Here is an 18,615-nt window from a genome sequence, read left to right on the forward strand (position 1 = left end):
ATACAAGAATATAATTATAATTACAAATATTTAATATCTTAATTTACTTAAATTATTATACTAATAAGCAATCATATATTTTTAGATTATTTATTTATAGACAAAGAATTCGCTTATCTAGTTAACAACATAGTACTCTAAAAAATTAAAAAATGCATAATATTTATAAAAAGTTTTTAGATTTTGTAGAAAACAAATAATTTTTAAGCAATTGATAAGGGAATATTTATTTTAATTACATTCCTTTTACATAGTTTATTTGAAAAAAATTTATGTAATAATAATTAGCAAAAATTCTGTTTAATAGTAATAATTTGAAGGAATAATAAAATGTATGCAAAAATATTTATTTTCTTATATTTAATTTTAGAGTTTGATAAGTTTGCTTAAGCTTAGACTTAGGCTTAGGATTGCTGTAAATGTAAAGATGCTCCTCCTCCTTAACCAAGTTTACCAAATTAACCAAATTAATAAGATCCATGCTAATGCGAAGTTAATTTTAGTTATTGCATTTTAAATGGTATATGTATTGATTTGATTGAAGATATTATGTGGAAAAATGATATAGTTGCAGGTCAAAAAAAAGGAACATGCTTTAAAACAGGAGATGAAGTTCTTAAATAAAATGGAAAATATGATGGTAATTTTTTAATAACTGTAATTTTATAATTAATCATTTTTAGAATTAAAATAGTCATTTTTAAATGGTGATATAAAACTTTATCCATCAGCATGTTTTATCTATGAGAAACATACTTTCTAAACAAATCAACTATTTGCTCACATGATAGGTAAACGTAATAATTATTAGATGAGAACAAGTGATTAAATATGTGTCGATCAATCAAATTTCAAAGATAAAGCTAATGATATTTCCTACTGTTGTATAAAAGGATGCTAGAAATAGCTATGTCTTGATAAAAGTGAATAAAAAAAATGCGTTGATTTAAATTAACTTTAGGAGGAATAATATTTTGACTATTAGGATTAAAATGTAATATAATATAAAGAAAATATTTTGATGTAAAATAAGAACAAATACATTGGTTAGGCTACTAGCACATAATGCCTAAAATTTAATGAGCAGTTATAGGTAGAATTTTTATCTTGCTTTGCTGATACTAATAATGATGTATGTATTGATCAATAATCATCAACCAGTTATTGCTTATCTATCACTAGTAAGGATAATGGTCCTATTGTAATTTTTATTTATTTAGAATTTTTTTGGTGATATTTAAAAAATTCAATAAGGGTAAAACAGAAGACAATTAATGTGTTTATAAAGATAAGTACTACTAAAAAATCAAATATTGTTATTAAGATTCAGAAATTGATTATAAAACAAATTATTGCAAGTATTAAGACTTAACTCGAACCATATACTAAGGTTAGTTTTTATGTGTAAACTTAGATGAAAATTAGTTTGGAGATAAAATTAAAGGAGCTGATATTAATGGAAACTGTATAACATATGACAGTGATAAATATCTTACGTAAATAAAAAAATAATAGTTTAATTATTATTTTAGTTTAAATTAACATTTTTTTTATTTTAAATAAAATAAATAGATGTGCTTTTGGATATTGCAAGATATTAAATAAATCATATTTATCTTAGTGTGTAAAGATTTCATTAGAACTAGATTCTAAAAAATAGCAAAATACAATTTCAAGTTATGGCTTTTTTAGATATTGCGGAAGCGATGACAAAGAGTGGGCAATAGCATGTGCTACAGGATATTGTATTCCTAAACTAACCTCTAGATAATATGATTTCTACTCTGATTAAACTTAAAGAAAGTATTATTCTTACTACAGTTAGACTAAATGTGTGAAAATGAATAATTAATATTTTGGTAAAATATTTACAAATATTTGTTTAAACTCTTATGATCCATCAAGTCCTTAAAGAGTAATTGAATGTTTTGGGGATTACTGTATTTAAACTAAAAGTAAGGGATCGAATATCTTTTGGTTATGTGCTTAGTTAGATAATAAAGATAAAAGTAGATAGGTAAAACTGTAAGATTAAACATGTAGTTCATATGATTCATAATTCATAGGTTTTAATTTTAGATTTTAATTATAAAAATTTAATAAATTATTTTGTAAATAGATAAATAAAACATGTCATCTATGAGGTGTGTTTCTGATTTTACAAATTAGTCTTGTCTTTATCAGGACTCTACATCTTCATTGCCTAAATGTATGTATTTTAAGTAATACACATTTTAGGATGCTTCAGGTAATAATATAAGTTAACCTGGATTAAGCTCCCTTAACTTCATAGGGAGGGCATTTGATGGTGGAAATTGCTAGTTATATTAAGATCCTTTAAAGTCTATTTACTGTGATAATACTTATTGTTTAAATAAAGAATCGACTTGCTAGCCTTTTGATGTATTTTTTGTTGGAAAAAGTTTGGACACCTAGTGCTTAGAAGAAAGGGATATGAAAAAAGAAGCAGTTCTATGTGCAAATACGTAAAATTTACATTCATAAATTATTCTTTATTTTATTTTGATCATTTTATTTAAATTAGGCATTGTCTGTCAAATAACACAAAAAATCCGAATCAAGAGAGCGATAATTCAAATTCAGAAGATGATACACCACCAGACGAGTCTGATTTTGATTCATTTGGCTTTAGAATACTATAATTCGTTAATAAAGAATCTGAAACTTTAAAAAGTAATAGAATTCTATCTTCCAAGAAGCAAAATGGTGGTAGTAAAAATAAGCAAGATCCAAAAAAAGGAAATTAAAAAAACACTTATTTCTGTGAAAAAATCAGCATTGATAATAAAATTATTGGTAATTATTTTTTTTAATTTTATAATTAATAATTTTATTTTATTTTTTAGGAGTTGAAAAATAAACTGGCTCATGTATTTATCTAGGAACATCTGATTAAGATGCAGTAATATTTATTTTAGATAGTAATAATCCTAGTTAATAATTTTAAATTTAAGTAATATTGCATTGAAGGTGAGTATTGTCTTAAAGTAGGCCCAAATGGAAAAAAATAATGTGTACCAATGGTTGATGATATAATATGTACAGATGAAAAATAAAATTGCTTAACAATTGCTGATGCGATAAAATGTAAAATGTGCAAGAAAGGTCAATGTTTACAGGTTGGAAATATCACATAACCATGTCTAAATTTTAACATTTTGGGTTCAAGTACTTGTATGGCTTTTGATGGTAATATAATCATAAAAAATATTTTTTAAGCTTTTTTTGTAATTAAAGGAACTTGTTAAAATTTTGATTCAAGAAATTGTAGAGCTTGTCCTGAAGGCACGTGTCTTGATTTAAGATAAAGTAAGCATAAAATATTAATAAAAAATTCATTAATTGTCAAATATTAATATAGGGGCTTGTATTTACACTAACCAGTTTAAATTAAAATCAAACCAATGTTTAAAATTTAAAAATGTTGATGTCCCTTGTATATTATACGATCTAGATAACTATAATAACGATCCTAAAATATAATGTACTCATCCTTCAGGAAGGTGCATAAATATGTTAGAGGATAAATCCGTTTGTCAGTCATGTCCTCGTTTTTACAATTAGCCAGGCGATAATAAATGTTATGGCTTAAAGGAATAAAATGAAATTTTAAATCATGATAAAGATAGCAGTTTAACTATTTTTAGTTTAAGCATTAATTATATCCCTATTAATGGATGTCCTTAGGGGTAATTTTATTTAATTTAATTTAAATTAATTTATTTATTAATGTTTTTTATTTTAGCTGCTATTTATGTGTAAATAGTAAATGGTGCACTTAATGCTAAGATGAATACATACTTTATAGGAATAACGATCTTAAAATCTAGTACTGTGTCCTTGTTAATATTTTGAATAGCTAGTAAGAAACTTATGAATTAAATTTTAAAACTAATTAAAAATAATAAATCTAAATTTAATGCGACATAAATTCGTTGTATCCGTAAATTTTAAAATTATTTCCTCTACATTTTTAAAATAAATATTTTTATTATTTATTTTTAGGCCTGGAAGACAATTTGTGTACAAATAAGATTACTTTTATTGCTACCATTTTATAGTTAAGTATTAAGAAGGTATAATAAGGTCTGCCAAAATATTCGAAGAAACTGTTATCCTTTAATTAAATAATGACTAAAATACATTATAAGCACTTTAAAATGATAAATAATTAATTTCTAATAAGTGTAAAAAATTATCAAAAGAGATATTTTTAATTTTATTTTTAATGATAAACAAAAGGTTTACCAGGATGTATAACATGTCAAGTAAAAGGCTCATAATCTATTTGCTTAAAATGTTAAGATGGATTCACTTTAGATTTCAAAATTAATTAATGCTAAAAGTGCCCTGACTAATGCCTAACCTGTTTTTATGGAGGACTTTATAATTTACAGACAATAAATTGGTCAGTAGATTAAATTACTTTAAAGTCTTTAGATATCTCTAAGCTATCTGAAGAACAGTATAGACTCTTGTGTGATTAGTGTGAAGATAACAAAAGATTAGTTTTAAAATTAGATTTTAGTGGTTGTGAATTATGTGGTGATAATTGCAATATTTGCAGTTGGGGTAGATAGAATATTTTTTTAAATTAAATATTTAGTTAATAAAATCTTCAATTATTACAATAGGAAATCAAAACTATAATCTTACAAATTTGTTTGATCTTAATTAAGCTCTTTATTCTGGAGCAGGATTTTTGAAGATCAAGAAATGTGTATAATGTATAGATGGGTTCATTTTCAATATTGATTGTAAATATCTTTTTTTAATTGGCGAAATAAAATTGAATTTAATTAAATTTATTTTAGAAATAAGTTGTGTGAAAAAGCTATATGAAGATTGCTTGGATGAAATATTTTTTGAATCAAATACACCTCTAACAAAATAAAATGTTATTTATGAAATGAGACCATTTACTACTAATTAATGGTTTTACACAAATCCAAGTTACACCTATGCCTAGGGCTGTCTTGTGTGTAATTAATAAACTTCTATAATAACATTTTAGGAAGGATAAAATGCTACTCTTTGTACTAAGTTAGATTAATTTATAAAAGATGATCTTGACAGTTATTTTAGTTATTGCAAAGTACCATTACTGTATATAGTTTACCCTACTGATAATACAAGTACCTTAGCCATTAAACCAATTTATGATATCATTACTTGTTAAGAATGTCTTTAAAACTATAGCTTTAATTTTAACACATATAAATGTAATACTTTTTGTAAAACATAAGTATATGGGTGCTCAAAATGCTATAATTACAACAGCCAAAGTGATACCTTATTTTAGTGTACAGTATGTGAAAATAATTAAATTCCTACTTAAGGGGGATGCTAAGATTGTCCTGAGGGATGTTAATCTTGTTTTGAGGGTGACTATATTGTAAACCTCACAAGGTAACTAACTATTATGAGACCATAAAATTCTCTTTTATAAAGGCTAAATTAGTTATAAGGTAACGATATAGGAATGATATGCACTTCCTGTACAGATAGCTATTATTTTGATTATAATAAAAAGAAATGTGTTAGCATTTAATGTGGTGAATTTTGCTTAGATTGTTTTCAATATAAAAAGCAAAGCAAATGTCTTAGTTGCAACAAAGTTAGTATCATGAAAAGAATAAGCTCTATCTTAGGTTACATTACAGATTTTTACTTTCAATAAATTATAAAGAATATTGATTAAATGATCAATTACAACGAAGAACATAATGACTGCTATATTTGCCCTCTTTCGTAAAATATTTATTTATTTATTAAAATCTTTATTGTAAAAGAAAACTTAAAATTTATTTGAATTCAACATCTAGATTTCTTATCAATTTGAATCTTGAAATCAATAATAAATTTTCAATTTTTAAAATAATTTTAAATAAATTTAGATGTAAGGGATGCTAATACTATAAACTCACTAATAATCCATTAAGCTTATATAGCGCTAAGTGCTTAGGATGTAATTAAAATATTTAGGGCATTAAAATAAGTGATGAATATCATTGGAGATATGACTAAAAAAATAAAAAATGTTTATTATGCAAAAAAGGTGATGTTGGCTGCTACTATGAAAAAAAGATAGAAGTTTATGTTGCTTGTGGCTCAAAAGAAGGTGCTATTGGATAAGGTTTAATGAGTAGTCCTTATAATTTGCAAAGAGCTGATGAAATTAATTGGGATAAAGTAATTGTAAATGAAGTTGATTTTTTAAGAGCAGTCGTTATCTACAATGAAATAGGATTACAAAAAATAGATGTGAAGCTGAATTTTATTCCTAGTAGTAGTGAGTGCTAAATTTCTTAAAATATCATTATAGAAAGCAATTTAATGCAAAAAGTATTCACGCTCAAAGAATTTGTCTTAACTCTTCAAACATTTGATCCAGCAAATCCTGATAAAACTGATCAGAGAAGAAAAATTTTGCTTGGAAGATAAATTAAATTTGTTGGCTTTACAGATATTAACATTTAGAGAATAGATTGGAAACTTCTGCTTGAAGACTTCAAACCTACAGGATTTATATTTGATACACCATACATCAGAAGTGTATAAATAGTCAACACTACATTCTCTAACCCTTCAGGCCCTAATATTTTCTACTAAAATCTATTTGATCTTCAAATTTTTAATTTATAATAATAATTGACAATCTAAAATACTAATTTTACTAACTTTACATATCAAAACTTTGAACTGATCAAAATGTATTAAAAGTCATATTATGAGATGAAAAATTAAATAGACTTATAAAGATTTGATGAAACTGACAATTTGAATGTTACTTTAGATAATTTGTGCATACAAAATGTAATAATTTTTTTGAAATTTAATATTAAAAATTGATTTATTTTTTTATTATTAACAGAATACTTTTAAGGGTTCGAGCTTTATGAGATTCTCTTCATAAAAAATATTTTTAACCTTTAAGGATAGCCTTTTTTTTAACAATTATCTAGGCTAAAATAGTATATTTTTCATTTTAGATTAAAAAATAAATATTGCTGTTATTTCTATTTGGAGTGATATCATGATATTAAAAAATCTCTTAGAATCTTAGTTTTGTTTTTATGTGATTTAAACATTCATTAGGAATGAAAAAAGAAACATATAATTTTAAGAAAATAACATCACTAGTACAGATATCAAGCTTGGTATCTTTTAAGCTAATAAAATTTGGGTTCAAACATTATATTTGACAAAAAACACATTAAATAACTAAAATATATTCACTTATTTGCCTTAAAAACAAAGCAAAATAATGTATGATCCAGAATATGAAGTGTTTGATAAATAATGGGAACCTATAATTGATGAATTTTATGATTAAGATAACACACTAGCTAATTCAGACAAAATATTAATTTAGTTATTAGATATTTACTTATAAAATAATTTAATGAGTAGAGATGGTTCTTTGATTTTAGAGCTTACTGGGTAGACAAAAAAAATTGGTAAAGTGAATTTAAGAGGAATCAACTTAAGTTGTGATAATACTTTGCAACAAAACCAATTTTAAAATATGTTTTCAATAAAAAGAATCTATTAGTTGTATGTTGATAGAATGGTAATTTGTAATAATGAAAATTCTAAGTTTCTGCTTATAAATGATATCAATATTGTAAATATCAATACCTTAGATATTAAATAGTAAGGTGACTAAAGTCTCAATATGAGATATCCATAAATTTTAGTAGAGAATGTGAATTAATATATTCTTTTAAGAAATATTTCCATGAGAAAGCTACTAATTTAAGCTTGTTTAATAAAAATAATTACAAATAATGAAAATTTAGTAAGTGTAAATATTTAAAATTTTTAAGCACAAGACAATTAATTATCTATTTTTGATTAATCTGAAGAGGTTAATTTAATTTCTATCACATCTCACTCTTTCCTTAATGTAATCATCAGATCTTCAAAATTGGAAAATAACAATTTATCATCTCTTAAAAAAGTAAGACAATTTATTATTTATAAATTTTTAGAACTCCCTAATTTTTAAAATTGATTATTTTATCATCAATTAAATATAAATAAACCCCCAAAATTAATTTATATCTGAAAAAATTAAAATTTTTAGTTAAATTTAATTTAAAATTAAAAAAAAATTTATTCAAAGATAGATTTTTAAAAGAATTATATTATTAATTTATTTATTAAATTAATGCAAATTTTTATATTTAATAGATTTTTAAGTATTCTTCCAATGGTATTCTTATAAATTCAGAACAATCAAAAGTAACTCTAAAAGATGTTACCGCTAATAATAACAATGCTTTATAAGGATATAGCTAATTTATAATCATAGCAAATGAAGTTTATATAGAAGACTGTTCTTTTGTAAATTCTAATTTCTAATAAATAGATATGTCTAATTTCTTGGCTGAAATTTAAGGAGGAGCTTTTTATTGCTAATCATAGTTACTAAAAATTTCAAAATGTAGCTTTACTTAATGTTTTTCTTAAAAAGGAGGAGCAATCTATTGGTAACCAAGATATGATGCTGTTTTAAGACTAAATGACTCATAATTTAAAAATAATATTGCTCAACTAGAAAATAAATATAGTGAAGGAGGAGCAATATTTATTGAATCTGGAAATTAGAATTAACTTGACATTTAATTAAACCAAGTTTATGCAGATAACAACCTTTCAAATTAAAATGGTGGATTCTTAAGTATGAGTTACTCTCGTAGAAAAGTAGCAGTATTAATAAATTAATCCTAATTATCTAACAATTTTGCTATTAATGGAGGAATAATTAACATAGATTCTGCAACAGGATCTAAAGGCTTCTTAATTTTAGATCAAGTGCAAATATTTTATGATTTAAGCATATTTGCAAAAACAGTTCAAAAAATTATTAATAATCTTAATAACATAAAATTAAATGAATTATCATAAATTTCTTTTAGGAACTTAAAGAGTGTAGAATTCAAAGAGGTATCTGTTACAAGTTCACCTTAATAATCTATAGATTAAAATATCTTCATCAACTAAGTTCTGTATTAACCATTAGTTTAGTTTTAATTTTTCACTTCTTTTTTCGCTGTGGAGTGTGTTTTCTAAGACATAGTTGTTTTCTAGACTTTTATTGAAGTTGTTCAAGCTAATTAAATTTTTATCTAACAAACAAAGTTTTTAAACATTTAAAGGTTAAAAGAGTACTATCTAAAAAGTCTTTAAAATGAGAAAAATTCTGAAATGACTGAGACTTTGTTAAAAAAGTAAGACTATTATTTGAATATTATTTCTGATGCTAAGTATTATTAATAAGTAAAGAACTCCCTTGTTATTCTTGATGCAATCAATATAATCTAAATAAATCAATCAATATTTTAAAAAATGGTTTGTCCTGATTGTTTTTTAGGGCCTTTATTTTTGACGTCTTAGGTGGCCACTCTTACTAAAAATCAATTTTTTAATAATTAAGGAAAGAATGGAGGAGCAATTAATATTTAATACTCTTAATAGAAGCTTATGTAGTAGTTTTAAACAAAATAAAGACTTTTATTTGAAAAATAAATAGTACAAAGTATAAAAACATACAAGATGAAAAATTTAGAATTATCTATAGCTTTTTAAAATAATTTATATTCAGTTAGCGATTTTGTGAATCTTCGCAAGGCAAGGTATTTAGAAGAATATAAAGTTATTGAAAATTCTGAAATATAATAAATACTTATAGACAATTGCTAATTTTAAAATAATTCAGCTTTTAATGGAGGAAGTATATATGCCAAAAATACTTATATAAAAATTCAAAATAGCACACTTACAAATAATTTAGCAGAAGGGTATGGAGGTGCTATATTTAATGATGACGGAGAGTTCGATTAAATATAAAATAGTATTTTAGAGAACAAATAAGAATAAAAAGATCAAGAGAGTAGCAATAATAAAATTCTTTACAATGTTGAGATACTATCAACATTAATATTGTATAATCAAGCAAAAAAAGTTAGTGGGGCTTTCCACTCTAATATAAGGTATCCTAATATGAACTAATATACAACAATCTATAGAAATATAGCAAATTAATATGGACCAGATATAGAAGTGGGTCCATGGAAAATGTAAGTTATGTATAAAGGTGAATAACTCCAAAAAAATTCTAAAATTATTTTAGAAAGTGGATATATTTAAGTTAAATATTATTTATTTTCCTTTAATTATATTTTTAATTGTTATTTTTTTTTTAATTTTAGGATGAGTTAGTGATTTATTTACTTGGAAGAAGAAACGAACAATTCAAATATTTCACTAAAATTTCTGATGAGAAAGAAGAATTAGAGCAGGTTTTTTTAGAAATTTCTACAACTTCAAATTCATAAAATGTGTTAATTTAGCCTTTGAAAATTGAATTTAATCAAGGAATATTTAATTTAACAAAAAAATTGTAAATTTTTGGAACATTTGGGTCTTTAATTCATGTTAATTTAACTTGTTCAAAAATAAAATTACCGATTTATGAAGTAAAAACTCAAAAATTAATAGGTATGAATGATAATTACTATTTTCCTCTTTCATTTTAAATTTCAGAATAATGTTTGCCAGGTACCAAAGTCTAAAAGCAAGATGGAAAATATGATATTTGCTAAACTTGCTACTTAAAGACATACTCGCTAGAATATTAATCATAGACTTGCCATAAATGCCCAATAAGTGACGCTTATTGCTATAAAAACATCATTTTGATACCTTAAGGTTATTGGAGAAAAAATAACCAATCAAGTGATATAAGTGAATGTAGAAATAAAATAGAGAATTGTCTAGGTGATTTAAATGTTACAGATTAGAATTTAGATTCACTTAAAAAAACTTTTTCTTGGTAAAATAATGCTTGCGCTGAAGGTAAAATTATTAAAAATACAATAAATTTTTTATAATAATAACGTAAATATAGGTCATATAGGAGCTTTTTGTGAAGATTGTGATTTGAAAGCTCAGTACTGGATAAAACCTTACTAGAGAGTAAATACTTACAGTTGTGCTGAGTAAATTTATTTAATAAAATTTTATTTACTTGAATATTAACCTAATTTATTTATGTGAATTTTAAATTTATACAAGTTGCACTCAAGTAACCTATAATTGGGTATTTGTCATATTGAGTAATGCAGGATAAATCGCTTTAATAGCTATAGTGGTATTTTCATCTATAAACTACATTAAGTTGAAGATTTATGCTGAATACCTGATGAAAATGAAATTATTCTATTTCGGATCTTCATTTGAAGAGAGAAACAAATCAAATCTATATATAAAGATACTAATAAATTATTTCTAGATTATTTCATGTCTGAGTACATTCAGGATAGATATTCCTAGTTAAATCAACTTCTTATATAAAACAGTAGGAAATCCTTTAGAAAATGTTCTATATGCTTAAGATTGTTTATTGATTTAGCATTTTATGAGCGTGGATCTTATTTACTATAGGCTTTTTGTTTCTCATGCATAGATAGTTTTCTTTATTATTTGCCTTTTTATATGCTTATAGATTCAAAGTTGCATTTAGAAAACAAAAATGAATCTATCTATTATTGTTTGTGCTATTAATTACTGCCTGTATGCTAATCTACCTTCTATGGTCAATCTTATTATTGGAACAGTAAGTCGTTATGATTATTAAATTTTACTTATTAAATTTAATTTAAAAATTAAATTTTTTATGAAAATAATAATAAATTATGAAAACAGTAAAAAGATAAATATTAATTTTTAAATTTTTAATCTTAAATAAAAAATGTTTTTTTATAAAATATCATAAAAAATAACATACAAATAAGATTAAATGTAGAGAGAAAATTTAATTTATTTTTATTAAATTTTAATTAGATTTCTTGTATTTAAGTTGGAGAAGATTATTATGTGAAGCTTTTTACATCTATCGAGTGTGATTCGAATCATTAAAAAAAACAAGTAATGCTACTTTGGCCTCTGCTTGGATTATGGGCAGTCGTTATACCTTTATTGCAATTTTTGATTTTGGTTATTAAAAGAAGAAGTTTACATACTATCAGTATGAAATTTTCCTTTGGATTTTTATATAATGAATACTCTGAGAATTGCTTTTGGTGGGAGATAGTCAAAACGTTTTAGAAAATATTGATCATACTTGTGCTTAATATTTATGAATAGAGAGTTATAGTAAAAGGTTGCATTATTCTTGCAATTGTTTTTATGTAGATGTGCTTCTCATTAAATTGTAATTATTTTTAAAATTAACTCTCATTTAAATTTATTTTTTTAAAATAGAATAACCTTATTTAATACCAGATCTAAATAAAACTGATTTTATATCATCTATTGTGTGCTGTTTAACAATATCACTGGGTATAATATTAAATAATTATCATTAATCAAAAGCCTCTTAAATCATAATATACATATTAGTTGCAATTATTAATCTCGCTTTCATTATTTTCATTGCTAAAAAAATATTATCGCATTTTTTACTGAAAACTTAAAAAATGCTACAACCCTTGATAAAAAAATATTAAATTGCTATAGATAAAATGCAATTAACTTATTAGAGATTAAAAAGATTAAGGATAATAATTCAAAAGAAAATTATTTACAACAAATTACAAGAACATTTATAATCTGAGAATCATATTTTCAATAAAAAGATGTTTTTTAAATTAAAAGATATTTACAAAAAATTTAAAAATAAATTAGCTAAAATTTAATAAAAAAACGATTTACAAGTTAAATTACAAGGAAAATAATTTGTAAAAAATACTAAAAAAAGAATAAGTAAAAAGGAAAGAAGAGTAAGTATTGGCTAAAAAATTTTAGGATAAGGTAAATAAAAAAAATAAAGTAAAACAGGGTTTTTAGATATGACTAAATTTGCTATTAAAACCTAAATTAAATAAATACAAAAAAGTTATATACCACCGTAAGTTAATCAAAATTTAAATTCTAATTTGCCTTCGTTGTAGTAAATAAGCCATATGGATTCTGTTCAACATTCTATTTTAAATAAAGATAAACTTTCATAATTTAATACCTAAAAATAATGTTAAATAAAAAAAGAGTTTCAATAATCTTAAGCAACCATACTAAATAAAAATCCAAGTAATGAATAGCCTATATAGAACGAAATATTTAATCTATCTAGTAGAGAATCTAGAGAGTAAAATCAAATTTATTTCTAATATATTTAATTAATTTTTTGAATTTTAACTAGAAATTCAATAGACGTCAAAAGAAGATGCATCCTCTCATTCAATATAATTAATTTCACTTAAGGAGATATTTTATCTTTCTAAAGAATTAAAAACTTAAAGTATGCAACTTACACAGAAGAATAATAGTCTAAGGCAATATTCTAGCAAATTAATTAAGAATTAGATAAACTTAAATAAGAATATAACAACGAATAGTTAGTTTTACAACATCTTTCATTTTAAAAATAAGTAATTTCAGATATAAAATTTTTTTTGTTATCACAAATCAAATCGAATAAGTACATTATAATTTATATAAATTTTTTAAATATTAGGAACTAAAAGATTTTTACAAGAAGCTATCAAAAAATAAGCAGTTTTCTAATTTAGTTTGCGTTTTAGGAAACATTTAGAGATACATGAATATTGAATTTAATTTATATTGAAATAATTCATAATAATTTTTATTATTAATATATATATTTATTTATTAATTTTTATTTAATGTTTTAGCCAGATTTCTGAGAATTTTGTAGAATAAATTGATTGATTGATTGATTGATTGATTGATTTATTTATTTATTTATTTATTTATTTATTTATTTATTTATTTTTAAATTATGTGAAAGTTTAAAATTTAGTTTAAAGGAAATTAACAAATGATATAAAATATTTGTTTGAAATTACATTAAAGAGATAAGATTAATTAGATAATTTAATATAAAGTATTATTTTTAATTTTATTTACTTTTTTTCGATTTACAATTTATAATTTAATTACTCATTATAAAACTTTTCTTTTATTGTAAAAGATTATGAATGCTAAAGTTTGGTAACCAACGAAAAGCAAAGCTATATATCCCAAGCAATTCCATTTACCTAAATTATAGTTACTTTATTATACAGGGTCAATAGGACCAGTAATTCCGTAAAATTCATTTGTTACAACACCTTCAGTGGAGTATGTGAGTGGGGATAAATATTGAATCCACCCAATCCAAGAAGCAAAATCTTATCTATTTTTGTAAAACCCGCAGAAAAGATAAAAAGGAATTGAGAGAAGTGGTTGTACTGCAACAGCTGTACGAGGATCAGTAAAGAGATTACCACATAACAAACCTAATGCATTTCCACAATAACTTAGAGCTATTGAAACCAATAAGAAATAGAAGAAAAGAGAAGCTTCTTACTAGTTTAATCCAGTCATAAAATAAATAATTACCGTATTGATAATAGGATAAATAGTAATTTGGATAAATTCAAGTAAAAGACGACCTACAATATAGGCATGAGCTGTATAATATTTAGAATTGCATTCCTTTAAGAAGACTTCACGTTCACTAGGGAAAGTAACCAAAACACCACTCATAGATTTCAAGAACATATTAAGAGTGCATAAGAAAAGCAAACTAATTCTGTCTTAAACATCACGGATAGGACTGTCTTAAGTGATTTTATTTTAATTTAGATATACTAAACCAATAAATAAGGAGATAATTATAGTTTATATGACACGAGATTTGAGTAACATTGGATCACGTTTAGTAGATATGAATGTTCTTTTTGCTATTTTGCTAACTTAGAACAAGAAACTAGTTGTTGTTGATTTTAAAGGTATGTCGTCTTTTAATAAGTTTTTATCGATAGTATTGTTAATATCATCCTTAAGATACATCTCGTATCCTTCCAAAAAAGAGGGTAATAGTGCATCATTTCTCTCAGAATGAGTCATGTATTACATTAAATAATCTCCAGGGCAAATGTATTTGGGACATTAGAAACCAATCTATGAAAAGTGAGAAATAATTTACTCTCTTGGTCCTTAGTAAATGAATTTACCCTAAACCATCAAATTTATATTATCAAAAAGATTCCAAATATCAGTATTAGGTGAATGAATACTCATAATGACAGTTTTTTGTTTTAACTTAGCAAAATCCTTTAAAATACTAATTACAATGTAAGCTGTGAAAGAATCCAAACCACTTGTAGGTTCGTCTAAGAAAATAACTGAAGGATCAGTAATTAATTCGCATCCAATATTAGCTCTTTTTCTTTCACCTCCTGAAACACCTTTGATTAGCTTGCTACCAATAAGAGCATTCTAAATAAATAAATAAAATTAATTAATAAATAAATAAATTTATCTTCTCAAGTAAAATGTAAATTGTTTCCAAAATATTTCTTAATTAAAATTAAAACTGTTAAAATCTATTTGCCTCAAATTAATTTAATAGGAAAAATTTATAAGTGTATAAACACTAATAAATAAATATAACCTCTTTAAATTTGCAGAATTTTCTAAATAGAATTTAGCATATTTAATATAAAAAAGAAAAATGAAGTAATGTGCTTAATTAAATACCTAACATTTTGTGAGTTTCAATAAGCTTATCATTTCATTCACTTTTTCTAGCTTGTATTCATCTGTGCCAGATAATTTTAAGTCAGCAGCAAATTAAATGCATTCTCTTACTGTTAGACAACTAACTAAGATATCATCCTGCATGACATATGCACTAAATCTATTGAACTATTCATTGCTGAATTCATGTCCGTTGGCCATAATTTATCCTGTTAAGGTAACTTTTCCTCCATTCACTATTTTACCTGATAAAACATTAAGTAGAGAAGTTTTACCACCACCACTGGCTCCCAAGATTGCAGTTACAGTACCACTCTAACAAAATCCAGATAAATCTTTAAGAATATCTCTTTAAGTTTTTCCTACTTGTACAGAATATTTGATGTTTTTAAAACTTATGTCAACGGGACCACTTCCTTTCTCTTACATTTAGATAGGAGAGATTTAATTTATATTAGTTTATGTGTCTGTCATTTTTTTTAAAGAAGTATTTGAAAATCTAATTTTATTTAATTTATTTAAACTTTTTTAATTATAAAAATGTATACAAAATTTAGTTTTATAACACCATTTAATGTTTCTGACCTATTATTAGATTAATATTAAATAATCAGGAAATTCCTTCAAAATTCTTTTTTAATCTTAATTTAGTAATCAATAGAAAGGAATGAGTTATTTAGTTGTTTAAGAAATTAACTATGATCTTATATTATTAATGATTAAATTATTTACAAGATTATTTTACATCTTATTTTTGCTGAATTAAAATTTAATTTTTACAAATTTCTTGTTACTCAAAAATTAGAGAAAAATTCTTAATTTCCTTTTACTTTCTGTAAATTAATTGCTTTACTTTCCCTTTTTTTTTTTTACATTCTTAATTTTTTACAAGTAATGATTACTTGCTTATTAAATTAAGTTAAAATTTAATTTTGCAGAAACCTTCTAAATAAATCAAGTCTATATCAAACCTAATTAAAAAACTACAAAATAATAAGTCATACTAACACTTTTGTAAATTGATAATTACTAAATTACATAGGTAACACGCATTATCTTAAAATAGAAATATTCTTCAACTTATTAGAATTCCTTTAAGAGTTTATTTTAAACTCTAAAGTGAGTCATAACTTTAGAACTTTTAGTATTTTTTGATAAAAATATAAATAATAATAGAAACCTTGATTGATTTGCATTAAAGCTGTTTCTTACTGCATATTTTTTAATTATTTAAAAAATATTAACAAAAATTTCTGGAAAAAATCTAAATTAGTAAATTAGTAATAAAATAGTCATTTAATTATTATAGTATGCATATAACTAATAAATAGAGGTAATCTTAATACTATTTAATTTTTCGAGTCCCACTTTAACCTAGTTATTTCTAAAAAATTATACATTAAAAAATAAAAATATTTCTTGCAGATGTTAATTTTAAATAGTTTTATAGAGAATATTATAATATTAAATTTAATGAAGCTAAACCTCATATTTTTAATTCATTTGTAAAAATACATAGCTAAATGTAATTTAAATCATAATTTGCAATTACTCTATAAATAAAATTTAATTTTAATTTATTTTTCTTTACAAATCACTAATTATGGAAGCCAATTTAAAATAATCTAAATTTAATCAATATTTATTTATTTGCTTTTATAAAATTAAAAATTATTAAATAATTTATATTCTAATCTAATATTACTATTTATTAAGTTACTATAGATTTAAGTGTGAATACATATCGAGTAACTATTACTTTCCCCTACTATTTAATTCATTACTAACTCAAGGAAAATAAAATTTAGTCAAGAGTTCCATAATTTTGATTTTATCAACAATTTAGTATTCCTTTTTCGGTTTTACAAATATTTAATTTAATATTATGTGACAAGTGTTTATATTAAATTAAAAAATCCAGACTTAAAAATAAATTTCAGATTTTTAACAAAATAATAATAAAATATTTTATTTTTTATAAAATGATGAATTTTATCAATTTGATATTAATTATAAATAGAAAAATGTATTTTTTTATAATTATTTGTATTAATTTATATTTAACCATTTATTTTAATTTTAATAATAATATTGACAAAGATTTTTTGTTTAAGATATTATTTTTTAAAAATTTTTGAAAAAAATGTTAATTTAAAGTTTAAATTTCAAATACTAATAAAATATTATAATAAATTTAATATTCTCTAAATATATAATTGGCATTAATTGAAGAGTTTTTATATCCATTTCAAATTTTATTAAATCAGATAATTATTTTGATATAAATTTTGATAAATAAATAAATTTTATTAAGTTCTAAAAAAATTTTAAGAAGCAGATTTATTTTACTTAAAATCAAGATATATTTAGAGGATATTTAAAATCATTTAAAAATCTTTAAAAAGAAATTGTTTTTATTTTTTAATTTTTATAAAAATAGAATTTATTTATCTCTAAGGATTTCAAATATTTTTGACATATTAATTACTTTAGAGAAAAAATATAAAAATTCGAGTACTTAAAAAAAAATGAATATCTTTTTTCTTTAATTAAATTAGTAGTTAAATTTAAAATATCATAAAAATAATTTTGTGTTAAAAGCAACAATTTATGATAATTATGCTGCTATTTAAAAGGTATTTTTTTATGAAAATTCTAATTACTTTATTTGAGATTAAAATATTTATAATCTATTAATCTTTTAATTTATATATCTTTTTTACAATTTTTTAATATAATATTTCTAAAAGTAAAAATCAAAAAGAGAAATATATTTAAAATTAACTCACTTCTACTAAAATCATTTTTATTATTTAATATTCTTGTAAATAACACTTTAAAAATTTATTTAAATTTAATGAATTATAATTTTAGTAGATTTATATTTTAAATTAATAAGCCTAAAAATCATTAAGAAAACATATGATTGGCTTCTTATCACTTTTTTCAAAAATTTTTATTTTTAAGTTTTTCAATTTTAAATAAATGTCAAAACAACTTTAATTAATTTAAAAATTTGTGTTCCAAAATATTTCTTTATCT

At 22.7% G+C, this 18,615-nt stretch overlaps 2 protein-coding genes across 2 annotated transcripts; one reads left to right on the forward strand and one right to left on the reverse strand. All coding sequences in view use genetic code 6, as the record gives it.

The window, feature by feature from the left end:
• Positions 1–330: 330 nt before the first annotated feature.
• Positions 331–13,654, forward strand: TTHERM_000654019 (transmembrane protein, putative; the record flags this gene model as incomplete). Its single annotated transcript, XM_012797191.1, has 25 exons — positions 331–640; positions 684–1,201; positions 1,255–1,496; positions 1,573–2,066; positions 2,120–2,486; positions 2,546–2,817; positions 2,868–2,923; positions 2,976–3,210; positions 3,259–3,330; positions 3,383–3,710; positions 3,767–3,964; positions 4,027–4,208; positions 4,264–4,593; positions 4,656–4,778; positions 4,836–5,772; positions 5,919–6,837; positions 6,896–7,984; positions 8,218–10,176; positions 10,239–10,884; positions 10,937–11,027; positions 11,104–11,644; positions 11,872–12,241; positions 12,292–13,174; positions 13,229–13,457; positions 13,544–13,654. The coding sequence occupies 25 exons, from the start codon at positions 331–333 to the stop codon at positions 13,652–13,654; spliced, it is 11,502 nt and encodes a 3,833-aa protein (XP_012652645.1).
• A 335-nt stretch (positions 13,655–13,989) lies between these two features.
• On the reverse strand, positions 13,990–16,047 carry TTHERM_00654020 (ABC transporter family protein; the record flags this gene model as incomplete). Its single annotated transcript, XM_001013954.1, has 2 exons — positions 13,990–15,312; positions 15,574–16,047. 2 exons carry the CDS (start codon positions 16,045–16,047, stop codon positions 13,990–13,992), a joined length of 1,797 nt encoding a protein of 598 aa, XP_001013954.1.
• Between the last annotated feature and the right edge of the window lie 2,568 nt (positions 16,048–18,615).

This window comes from Tetrahymena thermophila (assembly GCF_000189635.1).
Source record: "Tetrahymena thermophila SB210 genomic scaffold scf_8254667, whole genome shotgun sequence".
NCBI classification, from domain to species: domain Eukaryota; phylum Ciliophora; class Oligohymenophorea; order Hymenostomatida; family Tetrahymenidae; genus Tetrahymena; species Tetrahymena thermophila.